Genomic DNA, 16,659 nt, shown 5'->3' with positions numbered 1-16,659 from the left:
ATGTGTCCACCCACCACGAAGAAGATGTTTACCAATGAAGTCAGGCCACACTCTTTGCCAAAGAGGACCGTAAACATAGTCAAGAGTATAATAAGGCTAATTAGCATAATACTAGTTTTTTTTGCATTTTTATATTTTTCATAGCCTTTACTTTTTATTTATTGCTCACGGGAGATTTCTGAGATGCCCAGATGTGAACAATATTAATTTATTTACATGGTATAAATAAATTCTGCTTGGGAACAGGGCTAGTTGGATTCAGCACATGTTAATTATGATAAAAAGTCCTGTTTCCAACTTTTACTAAGAAATGCCTCTAAACCCATATACAAGGACTTTTTCTTGAAATAGCACTTGTCTAGATGGCCGCTGGTGTGAATGATAACACTACATTCAATATTGACCCCCAATTGTGTAAATCCCCCTCACATGACTGATTGATTGATTAATTTGTTTATTTAAGTGTCAAACACCATGGTGCCCAGCCCTCATGGGCTTATTAGACACTGCAATAATAATTTCACAGTTATCTCCAGATAACCACGTGACGTAACACAGAACCCAACATAACATAACTAAACCACTAAAAATAAGTATACATACAAATAGAGATGGCTTGTCATATGGGATATAATACAAAATACTTTGCCGCAGATACCAGGCATTTTCTATACATTTTACCAAAGCAAAAACCTCATTTTCAAACAGCCAGCACAAAATCTCCCCTTCATATTTCCAAAATATATCAGGAATTTTTAACTGAATTGATTCAAAAAGAGAGTTCCTTAACTCATTGAGTGCCAAAAACGTAATATTACGTTTTTCCTTCCCATGCGTTGAGTGCCAAAAAACATAACATTACGTTTTTAGCTTTTTTTTTTAATTACGAAACTAGACACTCTAACACACCTTATATGTGATTTTGGGAACTCTGTGATGAATGGAAATGAAATATATGACGATCGAAAACTCATGAAAACACACAATCTGGCATGCACGTCAGGTCAAAACCAGGCCATTTTCGTGGGTCTATCACTAGGTGGCAGTCTCACCAGGTCTCGCTGATCACTTCCCGGAAAGTACACAAGTAAGTAACAGGCAAACACTTCATATTTCATGAAAGACGATATATCTCCATTTCTAGAACAGCGATTTTGATGAAAACTAGCCACTGTTTAGCTTAGGATTTCTCAGGAACAGAGGCGTGTAGAAATACACAGTTTGCACCCACCGAGAGCTTAAAGTCTCACCTTTTAATCGTGCCATTGTATGTGTTCATAGCTATAACACAGAATATACTGTGGCTGTACAAAAATCATCAACAATGGTCTAGATTGCTGGCACTCTAGGACAAAGCTCCCGAAAACAGCTTGGCATTCAATGAGTTAAGCCGCAGAATGGACCCTTTCAAGACAGTTCCATTATCAGCATCATAGTTGGCCCCACAAGGCTTCCATTTTAACATTCCATATGTTATCTTAATGCAGAGGAAGTAGATTGGGGCCCAAATAGAACGTTCAAGCATTGTTTTTGTTTTTACTGTTGAAAGGGTCTATAAAGGACAATAAAAAACAAAGTGAAATTCATCTTCCACAACCTGAAGATCTCAGAATTCACACAAACTTAAGTGTTAAGGTGTACCTTTAAATCGACCCACTTCCACTGCCAGAGGTAAGGTACTAGTTCTCAATTGAGCACTAGTTTGCCTTAATTTAGATTAAGGAAAATATCTGGTTCTGTAACAATCATTCTTAAACTGAACATAAACAAAAAGTTTTGGCTTCTTCCATATATCCTGTTTCCATTGATCTTCATATTTACTTGACAATCTTTATCTGACAACATTTATATTACATTGCAAATTATTTTGGTACATTATATGCAAGTCAGACGCAGACTGTATTATTGAAACCTCTCCAGACCAGGGGTGATGCTTTGCTCTATCCCAATTAAAACATTTCCTAGTTAGCCTTTCCTCTGGCAGACTGAGAAGACGGTTCCACAATCGCACCATATCACACCTTTGTTTTACAATACATGGATCCCATCCTGCATCCCCATGCATACATGAAGAACCTTAGGGGGGAATTCCCTCCATTTTGAAAAAAAATATTTTAAGCCCTACTCTCTCTTCTAATTTTCTTGTTGAAAAAAATTGAAATGTAATTTTAATACCAACAAAGGTGTATCAAAAAAATATTGGTGAAATTTTAAATATCGGTATCAGCCCAGAATTTCAATATCGGTGCATCACTAGAAATTACTTTACAATTAAATGTAAATGTGGTTTCTCGGCCAAGTATACTTCCGTATACAAGGAATTTGGTCTATGCATTTATCCCATCCGTGAATTAGTGAACACACAGAGCACACAGTGAACACACAAAGGGCTTTCAGACATAACCTCTGGAGTATATGCGGAGGTTTGTCAAACGGACGTCCGACCCTTCGGGTGATTCAGATATGATGCTAACCTGTGGACCTTATACTGACCTATGTGTGAACGACATACAAACACATTAGAGAATCTCCGTGTGGTTGTCGAGTGAGGGGGGCTTGCAGAGTTCGCAAGAGGCGAGATATGACGCAGAATATATGCGGCCGCTGTCACAGCTGCTGTTTTTGTTTACAAAATGTATGCATTATATGTAGGGTAAAGAAGAAAAATCTATTGTGCGTAGGCTAATACTTGAAGTAGTCACATAAGTGTGCATACTTGAAGCTCTCCAACAGTATTTTAATGTGTGCTTCAAATAAACACATTTATCTGTTTTCAACGTTATGTAGCAGAATTACTTGGCTATGGAACCCAAATCTGGTTTGCGTTGGAGAGAGCATGCATGAACTTGTAGAACTTGTAACTCAAGACTTCAAGGCCATAATATACAACATTTTTTTTAACCCTTTGCAGACGGCCCATTCTAATTTCGGTACCCCAGTACCGATGACGTTCAGTCTAATAACTCCGCCATACCCCAACCAATTTTATTAATGAAAACTTCCTCAAAAACGTCACATCATAGGCTTTCTGGTGATATGATTGGTTAAGGGATTTGTGGCGCGAATTTCTTTTACTACGTGAAGGAAAAATCAAGAGTTGACGTCTCCCTCCACTAGAGGAAAAACAGCAGGAAGCACTATGCATCGTTGATCTTGACATCGTCTAAAGGAGAAACTACTGGATCATCTGAGGTAAAAACCAGTCCTTTTATGATATTATTACTTGTTATCCATGTTATTATTTCAAAATCGTTTTTAAAATGTATTTTTGCTGGTAATTACACCTTGTATGCATGGCCGTAACATAATGCGTGTGTGTGTTCACTTCAGCTAATGACAGCTGGTATTTTAGCACACCGTAATCTTTAGTAAACTCATCATTTTCAGTCATTTTTGGGCGGTTACTATATGTCAACCAAGATTACAGACCTACTAAGACTGACACTTTAACGATTTGTTCTATTTTGAACGATGTTGCTTGCTTGTCATCTGATAGAAAACTAGCTAAGTTAGGTAACGTTAGCATCAGGAGAGTACGATGGAGTATTAGGGCCACAGATGAAGGAATTTTTTTTTTTGCCATGACGAGATTAAACTCGACATGTCGATTTTAAAGTCGCCATGTCGACATTAAACTCGACTTTGAGAAAAAAATTGAAATATAAGATCGACTTAAATCTCGACGTGTCGACATTAAACTCAACATTTCGAGAATAAAGTTGAAATATCATGTCGACTTTAATCTCAACGTGTCGACATTAAACTCAACATTTTGAGAATAAAGTTAGTTTGGAGAGAGAACGACCGCTCGAGACGATTGAAAGGGAGGACGAATGAAACAATGCAACTAGTGCAACAATTATTCAGAGTGTTCGAGTGCAACAATGATTAGACATAGGACTATATCATGTGGACAAAACATAGAACATATTAACCTACGTTGATCAGCCAAATAGGACCTAACAGCAAAGTAGCCTATCACGGAGTTACAGGCGATAAATGCGATGGTCAAAAGTAGCCTAAACATCATTAGCGGTTTATTTATTTATTGTAGGCCCATTATTAAAGTGTTGTTTTTCATCTAAAGGTTCAACTGCATACTAGGCGCTCTCCCCAATCCTAGACTTTCACGTTGCTTGTTTGTAATGGATGCAAAACAGCCTATTGCTGAATGTCTATGGAGGGACGAATGAAGCCATCATCCCGACCACCCCATGTAGGCTAGTAGCCTACATGCACACATATGCACACATACACTGCAAAAACTGCTTATCTAACAAAATCTAACCAAGTGTCATTAATCTTATATCAAGATAAAAAAACTAGTTGGTATTGTTTTCAGTATAAAGAGACTTACCTAGCGCTTTCTTGTGAAATCTTTTGACTTAATTTAAAAAAGAATTGACTTATTTTAAGACATCTCATCTCATCTCAGCAAATTTGTCTGCCAGTGCGTTAAGCAAATTTGTCTGCCAGTGCATTGAGCAAATTTGTCTTGATAAGACTCCTTAAAATAAGTTAAAGTCTTCTTAAATTAAGTCAAAATGATCTTTTGAGAGAGTGCTAGGTAAGTCTTTTCATACTAAAAACAATACCAAATAGATTTTTTAATCTTCATATAAGATCAATAACACTTGGTTAGAATTCATTTTTTGCAGTGTAGCCTAGTGCATAAATTAAGTGCATGCGCACATATTCTCTCCCGGGATCAAAATAGTATAAATGCTTAGGCTATACCTGTGTTTCTAGCCTCCTATAGCTACGTATTGCAGGTGAGACATGGAAAAGCAGTTTTAGAAAAATTAGTTTTGCCATGTTATCCTATGGAGAGTGATGGCCTGTGGGTCATGAAGGGCAGTTATTTGGATGCGCAGTGGCCTGACCCACGTAAAACAGAGTGAAATAACATTTTGTATAGAAACATTATATCATTGGATATATATATTTTTCTAGCTATTTAGCCTAAACGGCATAGTGCATGGTATTTCCATAACCGCGAGACAGCACTTCATGATGACGGCAATGAGTAGTTAACAGACAAGACGCAATCTATCTGAATATCTGCAATCTAGCAATCTATCTGAAATAAAACCTATTTGAAGCCCATTTTTCATGTAACATATTGTGTATTAGTGTAGGCTACATAGCTTAAACTGTGTAGGCTATGTTTAAACAGTAGGGCCTATTGCGAGTTTAATGTCAGCATGTCGACTTTAAAAGTCGACATCGCCGAGATTAAAGTCGACATTACATTTCAACTTTATTCTCGAAATGTCGAGTTTAATGTCGACATGCTGACTTTAAAGTCAACATGTCGAGTTTAATCTCGCCATGGCAAAAATGTTTTTCTTCATGTGTGGCCCTAATACTCCGTCGTAGGAGAGGCTGCAACATGTCCTTGACGCGTAGTCACGATAAAGTTCACTCCCGTGCTTCATGACTGTCAACTTTATGTCAAGTACACCTAATCGGTATTTTATTGTCAAATAAACCTTTCATTCCTTCGTAATATGTATAGCACAATTTACAGTTGTTTGTCGCCAAGTTGCTTAGCTTACTAATACTTAGATAGAAACATCTGACATGAATGACAACGTTACGTTACCGACGTGAAGACTGTGTTGATCACCGATGGTGTAACGTAAGGATTTTATTCATTGACTGCTGTTTTCTTGAATACATGACTGAAGATTTGTTATAAATGTGTCTTAGTATTGTTTAGCTTTTAGGCTGTAAGGTTGGCTGCTACGATTATGAGGTTTTTGGGTGGCTAACTATGATGGGAGCTCATACACCCAAGCCTACTGTCGACACATTATTTTTCTAAGGGGGTGTTTTGTCTTTACGCAACTGCAGTAGCCTATGCACGGTGTGTATGTGTATGCATACGCTGTTTAGATGTTTTCTGTCATATCTCCTGACTCATGTTAATGAATCAATTTTTGCTTGTAAGCTGGTATGCTATGTATGGTTTAGCCAAGGCAATAACACTTACTGTAGTGAGCTCTGAGACTAATGTTACCTCTCCAAGCAATATTGCAGTCCTCCAGTGACAATAATACTTTTAGTGAAAAGAGTCATGGTTGGTGGTGATTAAGATTATGTGGAAGTAATGTAAAATAAAACTAAACAACCTATTCACTATCAGACCTGTGAATTTTTTTGTTATTTTAGATGGAGGGAGAGAAGTATGTGCAACTGGGGTGAAAGCAGCCGACTGCTGATGGCAAATATGACCCCAAGGACCACGGTGGCATGGACATGGGACATGGATGGGTAGCTTCTGGATGAAGAAGATGACAATGATGTGCTACAGGAGGAGATAATCTCCCATCATCCTCAGCTGGGTAAGCATGTTTGTGTGTGTGTGTGTGTGCGTCCATCATGCCTTGATAGTTTTGACTTGCAGCAGTTTATTCATTTCCCCACCCATTCAAAAGGCCAAAGGATCTACTCTGCTGCTCTGGTGTCACTCCTTCTAATTGTACTGCATTTGACCTTCCCATCTCCGACCATAAACTTATCTCATTTAATACTAAGGTGACATTGTTCAAAACAAAACTGTCACGTACAATCTCTTTCCGCAACATTAAGTCCATTGACCCAGCAGCTCTAGACTCTGGTATTGCCAATCTTCCCAACATCGACTTCACATCCACCCCTGATGAACTGCTCAGTCACTACGATTGTGGCCTACACCATTTCCTCGATACCCTGGCCCCATTAAAAACTCGGACTGTTTCCTTCTCCAAATCTGCACCCTGGTTTACTTCTGAACATCGTCAACTGAAAGCCAGAGGTCGCCAACTGGAACGCCTCTATAGAAAAACTAGTCTCACCATCCACAAACAAATGTTTTATACCCATTTACTTTCCTATAAAGATTCTCTTTCCACTGCAAAGTCCAACTATTATACAGATCTAATCAGATGAGGCTCTGGCAACTCTCAAGCACTTTTCTCACTGGTTCATAAAACACTACGCCCACCTGATTCTCTCCCAACTCATTTTTACTCCACTGACTCCTGTAATTCCATTATGACATTTTTCAATACTAAAATTGACCGTATCCATCAACAGTTAGCCCCCCAGATCTCAAACCATCCTCTGACTTTCAAATATCTTCTGGTTATCCTTTCTCTGATTTTACCCTCCCCTCTGCTGCTGAAATAACCAACCTTGTCTGCAAATCTAAACCATCAACCTGCCAACTTGATCCTCTCCCAACTACACTGGTTAAAGCTTGCATTCACTCCCTGACCCCTGACTGCTATTATCCATTCCTCTCTTATCTCTGGTATTGTTCCGTCACCCCTCAAATCAGCTGCAATAACCCCCATTCTCAAGAAACCTGGAGCTGACCCCAGCAACTTCAACAATCTCCGCCCAATTTCCAACCTCCCCTTCCTTTGAAAAATCCTGGAAAAAACAGTTGCTTCTCAGATTCATGACCACCTCTCCCACAACAGTCTTTATGAACAGTTCCAATCAGGTTTCCGTCCCCTCCATAGCACTGAAACAGCTCTTGTTAAGATAACCAATGACCTCCTCACGGCTGCGGACTCTGGACTCTTAACTATTCTCATCCTCCTGGACCTGAGTGCGGCTTTTGACACCATTTCCTACACCATTCTCATTGACCGACTAGCCTCCCTTGGATTATCTGATACACCCCTGCACTGGTTTAAATCATATCTTTCTGGCCGTACTCAGTTTGTCCAACTCAAAACTTTCAGATCCCACTCTTCCCCCCTCTCCTCTGGTGTTCCCCAAGGTTCTGTCCTTGGACCCCTTCTGTTCATTATCTACCTTCTCCCTCTTGGCCATATTTTCCGTAAACATAACATTCAGTTCCATTGCTATGCAGATGACACCCAGCTCTACCTATCCACTAAACCCACTACATCCCTCCCTCCCATCTCTCTATCCAACTGTCTTCAGGAAATTAGATCCTGGTTTTCCCTAAACTTTCTCAAGCTCAACAGTGACAAAACTGAACTCCTCCTTATTGGCACCAAATCCATCCTCTCTAAAATAAATGACTTTTCCATCTCCATCGACAATTCATCTGTGTCCCCCTCCCCCCAGGTTAAAAGTCTGGGTGTCATCCTAGATAGCACTTTGTCATTCCAGTCCCCACATCAATAACATCACTCGGTCAGCATATTTCCATTTACGGAAGATCTCTCGCTTGCGCCCATCTCTTTCCCCCAACAATGCTGAAATTCTGGTTCACACCCTGGTCACCTCCCGCCTAGACTACTGTAACTCTCTCCTCTATGGTTTACCTGACAAATCTATCCATAAACTACAACTGGTCCAAAACTCTGCTGCCCGCATCATTACCAGAACCCCCTCCATCAGTCACATAACACCTGTCCTGCAGCAACTTCATTGGCTCCCCTTCAAATACCGCATAATTTACAAGATCCTCCTGCTTACATTTAAAGCTATTAACAATCTTGCTCCTCAGTCTCTTACTGAGCTCCTCCATATCAAGACACCCATCCGTTCTCTCAGATCTTCTTCCTCCATCCAGCTCATCCTCCCACCTGCTCGTCTGGTTACCATGGGGTCTAGAGCTTTCAGTCACTCAGCCCCCCACCTCTGGAACTCTTTGCCCCACTACATTCAACACTCCACGTCCATAACCACTTTCAAATCTCACCTAAAAACTCATCTTTTCAGACAGGCCTACTCTCTTTAATTTTTTCTTTCTTTCTTTTGCTCTTTTTTTTTATTAATAGCATTATCTTGTTATTTTATTGTTTGTTTTCTCTGATTGCTTGTTTAATGGATTGAATGTTTTATTGTTGATTTTGTAAGGTGACCTTGAGTGTTCAGAAAGGCGCCCATAAATAAAATGCATTATTATTATTATTATCACATTTCTGGTTGTGATAAGTGTTGCTTATAACAATAATGAGAGGGATTATAGTGATAATAGTTTGGTTAGATTTGTAATTCAATTTCTATATTTCTTATCTGACAATTTCTTTATTTTGAGTTTGGTCAAGTCCCATGTCAGGTAGAAAGCATACACTTTGCCTATCCTTCCAACACAGACAGAGACACCAACTCCAATAGCATTTACACCCCATCGTCTGCTAGGCTTAGATGGACACACACACACACACACACACACACACAACCACGCCACAGCTGTGACAATGCACACTGATTCTGTTTTTTTCACTGAGGAGAACACAACACTGGCTATCCTTTGCACACTATATCTACAACAGACATTAGGTGAAAAGAAAGATTCATCTTGACAAATTGATATTTTCACGTTTTTTGATGTTGAATTTTGCAGGTTTTGTTTAAAAACAATGTGTGGTACACTCAAATGTATTAACTATGATGTGTGCCATTTTAAAGGGCTAGTTTACAATGGTGGGTATATCTCATCTCTGTCATGTAGCATGGCCACACAATAAGCCTTTTTGTCTCACAAGGGCATCAAGTATGAAAAAACGTAATGTTTTGTGCCGTCTGCAAAGGTCTAATACATTTATCATAACTTTTGAACAAAAGGTGACACATTGATTCTGTTTTTATCACTGAGTAGAGGACAAAATTTGGAATCTCCCATACACTCTATGTTTTTCTCTATCTACAATAGAAATTGGGAGAAAAATTAGATATATTTTATACCATTTGAAAGGGCTATTTCTCCTGATTACAGTGGTGGGTATATTGTATCTCTGTCATGTAGCATAATCATACAATAAGCCTTTTTGTGCCATAAGGCCATCGAGTATGAAAAAATGGAATGTTCGGCACAGTCTGCAAAGGGTTAAACAACAAACAAAAATACTAACATAACGGTGAAGTGGTTGGTTTTTTCATGGTTTATTTTTCAAAAAAGCAACCTCCCCCGTCCCAATGGCAGGTGCCTTTTGTGGGATACGCACCTGCTAACTGTGTGCCTGCATTTCGTTGAATGGCAGCCTAAATGATAATCTGCCATTCAGATGCCTTTTGTGTGCTCCTGCAAACTAGTCAAATACTGTATGTGTCTATTGCATTTACGTAAGGAGCGTGGAACAAAGTTGGGTTTTCTTCATTTTCATTTTCTCTAGCTAGGCATTATTCATTCTAAATCTCAACAAATATCGGGCTCAACAGTGAGTTCATGAGAAGGCTATCAATGAACAGAAAACCGACCTTGTTGGCTAACAATTTATTAAATACTCCTGTTATTGTCGTCAACAACGTCGTTGTTCGTCGTCACCTACTGCTTATGATGATTTGGTCTTTTGAATTCCTTTGGCCTTGCGATGCGGTTGTACATCAACGTGTCTCTTGCCGTTCCTTTCATGTGTTCTATCACAACACTGTCTGCCCTCATGGACAGTAGCTCCGTGATGTTTTCGTCTTTCCTGGTCAGAGATTTTCTGGACAGCACAATGCCACTCCATCATGACCCTGGCATTTAAGTGCTCCCGCCACTTAACCGCATGTTCTTTGTTTCGTTCAGACACAGCTCATTTACATAATGTCCGGAGGAAATACTAGGTGGGGAGCAGTAGAACTTCCATATGACCGTTTATGTTGTTCAGATATACGGCCCAACTGTTTAACATCCGCAGAACCTACGGTCTTACACGTATGTCTGAAAGCCCTTACAGTGAGGTGAAGCACACACTAACCTGGAGCAGTGACCTGCTTTGCTACAGCGGCACTCGGGGAGCAGTGAGGGGTTAGGTGTAATTAGGCAGTTAGCCTACAATTACAAGAACAAACAGTGCAGCCTTGCCTTTTTACTTAGTTAAATGATGTCATGCTCTGCCACTCTGTCTCTTCAGCTGAGGTTCCCAGAATAGCAAATATCTAAATAGTCTTCAATAGTGTGACACTCTACTACACAATGATTTGTATGTTCTGAGTGTCTGATAATGAACAAATTATTTAATCTCGTTTCTATTGGACACGGCATTCCGGTGTCATGTCGCTGAGGGCAAGACCTGCATAAATGTGTTCATGCCTACAGGTAAACTGCATCCAGAGGCAATCTCCATCATTGAGGTTGGACACATGTTGCCTATTAACATTTTCCTTCATATTTCAACATCCAGACAGCTTCAACACTGCACTCACTTTCTGTAGGTGTGCAGTGATGTGCTGTGGTATTAAGAGGAAGGGAGGGGGAAAGTGAGTGGCAAGAGGGGAAAGACCTGATAAAGCCTTGTTTTTTGCATTACTAAGCCAAACAACTTCAAACTCAACACTGTGCACTCTCATGTGGCCTTAACAATACACTTGCTAAGTGTGGTCTCTCAGACCAATGGTTTGAGAGACATGCAAAGACCAGACAAGACACAGACACAAAGACAAACACACACAAACAGATGTTCCTGGAATTAACAGATAGTGAATGTCATACTTATACAGAATATGCCCACTGCAAAGAACAGAAACTGACCTTGAGACCATATTTGACTTTCATCTGTTTTAGCTCTCTTTGCCTCTGCATCTCTTTGTTCTCTCCTACTAAATGACCTGGGGAAAGAAGTACATACTTTGATCACAATCAAACCTGAATGTCAGAAATACTCAATTGGTGATGGTAATTGTAATACAGTGGGTACTACAATCAATTGTACAGCTTCTCGCGTGAATCACGCGTCTTTTATTTATATTTCCCCAGTGAAGCTGCAATGACCCAAACAACCACTAGGTGGCACTTGTGAGCAGGGGAACATCGGCTTTTGCCGCTTTGAGTCTACAGACGCCAGTATGCTACAGTATGGACCATAAATTTAGCCTACCCAACGTTTGTTTCCACAATATTACCCCATGATGAGCATTAATTTCGATGGCTGCCTACACTACGTCTCCTGCGACAGTCCCAACAGTTAGCGCTATAATCAAACAATCCACTGTTTTTCACTGTTTCCGTAATGTGTAGCTGGGTCATGGTTGGAGAAACGTTAAAGCAGCTGCAGGTCAACTAACGTTAGCTAAGTCTTCATTACATCTGGCAACCCAGAAGAGGCTCGCGTCTGGTAGTCTTGAGAACGTTCACCAGTGTTTTGATTTTGGCCTACAGAACATTCGGTAACAATCCTACAAATGGTCGCACCTTTAATGGTTAAGTTCATGAAAATTAAAATTTGACTGCTAAAAACAACCTCCCAACAATCAAGTGACCTACAAAAAGCATGTCAAATGGCAGCTGGGGTGAAGTGCACGGCGAGAACGGTTTGAAACAGGCTCCGAGGGGCAGGGCTCATGTTGTGTAAAGCCCAACACCTGGTTGTCTAATCATTACTCAGACGGTGTCTCTGACCAAAACCTCTTGGCTATCCCCCGTTCCAGACTCTCCACCCTGGGTCGCAGGTCCTTCAGTGCCTTGGCCCCCAAACTCTGGAACTCCCTCCCCCAACCTCTTCGTGCCTGCCGTTCTCTTCCTTTCTTCAAAGCACATCTCAAGACCTTTCTGTTTAATGATCACTTCTCCTCCACACCCAACACATAGCTCCATACAGATAACTTGTCTTTGTTGTATTGTTTTGTTTGTTTGTTATTGTGTTTCCTTGCCTTCCTACTATGTAAAGTGACCTTGGGTTTGAGAAAGGCGCTATATAAAATAAACGTATTATTATTTTATTATTTAAGCCAATTCACCAAGAGGAGGGCTAATAAATGTGGACAGTGTCGGGGTCGTTACTCAAAAAAAGTAATGCTTTAGTTACTCGTTACTTCTTCAAATTGTAATGAAATTACTTTACTCGTTAGTCATTTTGGAAAGTATCTTGTTACATGTTACCGTTACTTTACTTTTAAGTTGGTCTCTAACCAGGGTGCAACATTCAAAGGGTTAGGCTACATTGTTAATATTCGCAATTTCAGATTCGACACTGGTCAGCTAAAAGTAGCCTAGTAGGCCTACTTTCACGCCTAACAAAAACCTATATTAATTTTGTCACCTTTGCTAAATTTACCTTTTGTTTAGTGTTATTTTACCGATATGTGTGTGTGCTTTGACATCAGTAAAGCTTTGGGCTTCGTTCAACATTTTGTTCTTCCATTGGAAATGACTCTTCTACATTTGCTGCCTGCATCCTTTCTGTTTATGTTGTTTATAAAATGTTTGAAGTCTTGAGTTAATGCATTACGTAAACATTGTTTGCTGGTAACCCGCCACAAATAGCCTACAGATCCTGCGTGCATACATTCTCATTCCCTGTCCAAAATGTTCCCATTCTGTAGGCTGGCCAAGTGCATAGAGCTGCTGTATAAAGTTGAACGAACAAATTTGTTTATTGTAGGCCTACAGAAAAATAAAAATAACCTACTGTCAAGCAGTCAATTGGCTACAGTGCAGTCAAAGAGTTGGAAGTAGGGCAAATTCAGTTTCGACGTGGGCCATACAGTTATCTAAGCCTCTATTGCTTGTAGCCTATTAAACGTCCGCTAGATAGTTTAAAGGTGCCATGTGTAATGTCCGGCAAAAAATCAATTCATACTCCACATTCCATAAAAGATGGGGGCAGTATACCTCCAGAAAGTGAGTTGGTCTACCCTAGAGTAACAACCGAGACACGTGTATTGCAGTTTGGCTGGTGGTTATGTTGCCCGCATACCGCCTCCCATGGCAGAAACTGGTATTATACTATATAAAGAGGAATCATCGAAACTGGTATTATACTATATAAAGAGGAATCATCGAAACTGGTATTATGACACCTGTCGGGCTGTGGCTAGTAATTTAGCATGCTAATTCAGGTTGATATCTCTGCAGCACTATACCTTGTCATTTTTTTAATGACATCATCGCCCTTATTTCTTCTCATTCTTTTGATGCGTGTAGCTCATTTTTTTGGATATTTTTACCTCAATTCTTACACATGGCACCTTTAAATCGCCAACAACATTGTTTTTTGCAGAAGCCTACCCTAGGCTACTGATTAGTTCTTTCTCCACTACTGGCTCATTTATCAAACAGGTGCTTTCTTTCCGACCTCCACAAGGCTACAGGTAATTCCGTCAAGAAATGTTTAAATAAATTTGCGTTTGCGATTGACAACGCGATAGACGTGATAGATAGGCTATAATACTAACTTTGCAAAGTCAACTTGAATGCATCAATTTTAAACAAAGTTGTGTAGGCTACATCGCGCAAGTTGTAGTCTGCATGAAGTTCTTGCACAAGCCACCATTTTGAATTGGGTAGGGGAGGTGCGAGCTGAACCTGTTTGAGGGAGAGCTCAAAGCAGCATCATGCAGGTGTAATGAGTTGCCATTAGGTTAGTTTATCTAAATGAGACTCAAAACAAAGCTCCTGACTACAGAGGGTTAAATCCAAATATCAATGAAACAAAGAAGTAAATGGACAGAGTGAATATTCATGTCATTGAAACTACTGGAAAATGAGCGCATCACATTACCTGAGTTGTGTTCTTTTCTATGTCGACTGAGATGAGCAATAATCTGTCCAGGTTCACAGCCATCACAGGTGTCATTCCCTGGGTGGATATGAAAGGAAAGGACAGTCTCTCCTATCCTGACTTCATCCCCATGGCTGAGAGGACAAGGTTCACAGCGAACTTTGGGCTAGTAAAGAATAGAAGACATTAGCAGTTATACCAACCTTATTTAGAATGATGGTCATGGTTATGGTATTTAGAAGACCCTTTTGTCCAAAGCTTACAAAATATGAACATTACAATAGTTAAAATGAACAGTAAACAGTATTTTAAAAAATGGTTAGCCTACATTAAGCCAACATTAGTAGTAAAAACAATAATATCGATACAATATCAAATATAGCTGCAAGCAGTAATGTCGGGGGCTAGCAGTACACTAGCAGGAATGGCATTGCCATGGGATGAGCAAGCACTCACAGCAACTTGGATAAAGAATGGCTGAGATATCAGCTCATTTACTTTGTTACAATGCCCCTATAGGCCAAATTACACCAATGTCCTTGTGCGTTCTCACAATTAGCTACCATGTCCCTGTACCAAGTTTGGACTTCATACATCAAGGCGCTGCTGAGATATGAGCTCACTTTCTTTATTAAAGCACCCCTAGAGGCCAAATGAGACCACTTTCCTTGCATGTCCTCACAATCAAGTACTGAGTCCCTGTAGATAGATAGATAGATAGATAGATAGATAGATAGAAACTAAATCAAATATCAAATATCAACATAGTGTGCTTAAGGATGCTTAAGGATGATCAAGCATGACAGGGCAGGGACTAAGTCCGTAATTCAGAGTGCAGCTGAGGATGATCGCTTCCTTGTTGTCCCCGTCAGGGGTGCCATGGTCGTGGGCCCCTCAACAGACACAAGCAAGATTCAATATACAGTTGAAAGGGTGGGGATAGTCAATTAAGTCAATTAAGCATCAAGTACGGCCACAGTCCAGGAGGGAGGAAGGGGTTGTGCAAATGTGCTAATATAGCATGTAAACAGACTATGCAGAGAAGTCTCTCTCTCCTCTACCCTTAAGTGAAGCGTTGAACAGTTCAATGGCTCTGGGGACAAATTACTTCTGTCTATCAGTTGTGCATGACAGTGAGTGAAGTCTCCAGCTGATCAGGCTCTTCTGCTTTACAATAGTGCTATGGAGTGGATGACATTCATTGTCTACAATGCTGATCAGTTTGTTCAGGGTCTTTTTGTCTGATATTGAAGTGATGCACTCCAGTTTGGCTGCCACGACAGAGCCAGCTTTCCTTACCAGCCTATCTAGTCACCCAGTATCCTTCTTCTTTGTGCTTCCTCCCCAGCATACCACAGCATAGAAGAGGACGATGGTAACAACAGACTGGTAAAACATCCTGAGGAGCTTACTGCAGACATTGAAGGACCGCAGCCTCCTCAGCAAGTACAGCCTGCTCTGCCCTTTCTTGTAGAGTGCTTCAGTATTGGCTGACCAGTCCAGTTTATTGTCCAGTTGTAAGCCCAGATACTTGTAGGTGTTTACCACCTCCACATTGACCCCATCAATGGAGACTGGTAGCAGAGCAGGCTTTTACCTGCGGAAATTCACCACCATCTCCTTGGTCTTTGAAGTGTTGAGTTGAAGGTGGTTGAGTTTGCACCATTGCACAAAGTCCTCCACCAGGCTCCTGTACTCCTTCTCTTGTTCGTCCCTGATACACCCCACAATTGCAGTATCATCAGAGAACTTCTGCATGTGGCATGACTCGGTGTTGTAACAGAAGTCAGATGTGTGCAGGGTAAACAGGACAGGTGAGGGCACAGTTCCCTGTGTAGCTCCGGTGCTGCTGATCACACTGTCAGAGAGACAGTTCTTCAGTCTCACAAACTGTGGCCGCTCGTCAGGTAATCTGTAATTCAGGATTGTCTAGGTGAGAATGTGTCCTGTGTAGGAGATAAGTGATGCCGTCGTCCACGCCCACTTTCTCCTGGTATGCAAACTGTAGCGGGTCTAGCGCATGGTGTACCTGGGGTCTGAGTATGCGCAGGACCAGTCGCTCCATTGTCTTCATCACATGTGATGTTAGAGCCACAGGCCTGTAATCATTAAGCTCACTTTGGTGTGGCTTCTTAGGGACGGGGGTGAGACATGATGTCTTCCACAGTGCTGGTACTCGTCTGAGACGGAGACTCAGGTTGAAAATGTGCTTCAGTTGCTCCCCCAGTTCAGCAGCACAGACCTTGAGCAGCCTTGGACACAG

The 16,659-nt window shown here is 40.7% G+C and overlaps 1 protein-coding gene across 1 annotated transcript in view; it reads right to left on the bottom strand.

Annotated features, from left to right (window-relative positions):
• Positions 1–16,659, bottom strand: part of aggf1 (angiogenic factor with G patch and FHA domains 1) — a 123,358-nt gene that overhangs the window by 38,978 nt on the left and 67,721 nt on the right. The window contains exons 11-12 of the mRNA XM_048258804.1: positions 14,397–14,562; positions 11,429–11,505 (exon numbers count right to left, since the gene is read on the bottom strand). Coding sequence (XP_048114761.1) covers positions 11,429–11,505; positions 14,397–14,562 — 243 coding nt within the window. The remainder of the gene's footprint in view (positions 1–11,428; positions 11,506–14,396; positions 14,563–16,659) is intronic.

Source organism: Alosa alosa, chromosome 12 (genome assembly GCF_017589495.1).
Source record: "Alosa alosa isolate M-15738 ecotype Scorff River chromosome 12, AALO_Geno_1.1, whole genome shotgun sequence".
Taxonomy (NCBI): Eukaryota; Metazoa; Chordata; class Actinopteri; order Clupeiformes; family Clupeidae; genus Alosa; species Alosa alosa.
This window is presented reverse-complemented; position numbering and strand designations above follow the sequence as displayed.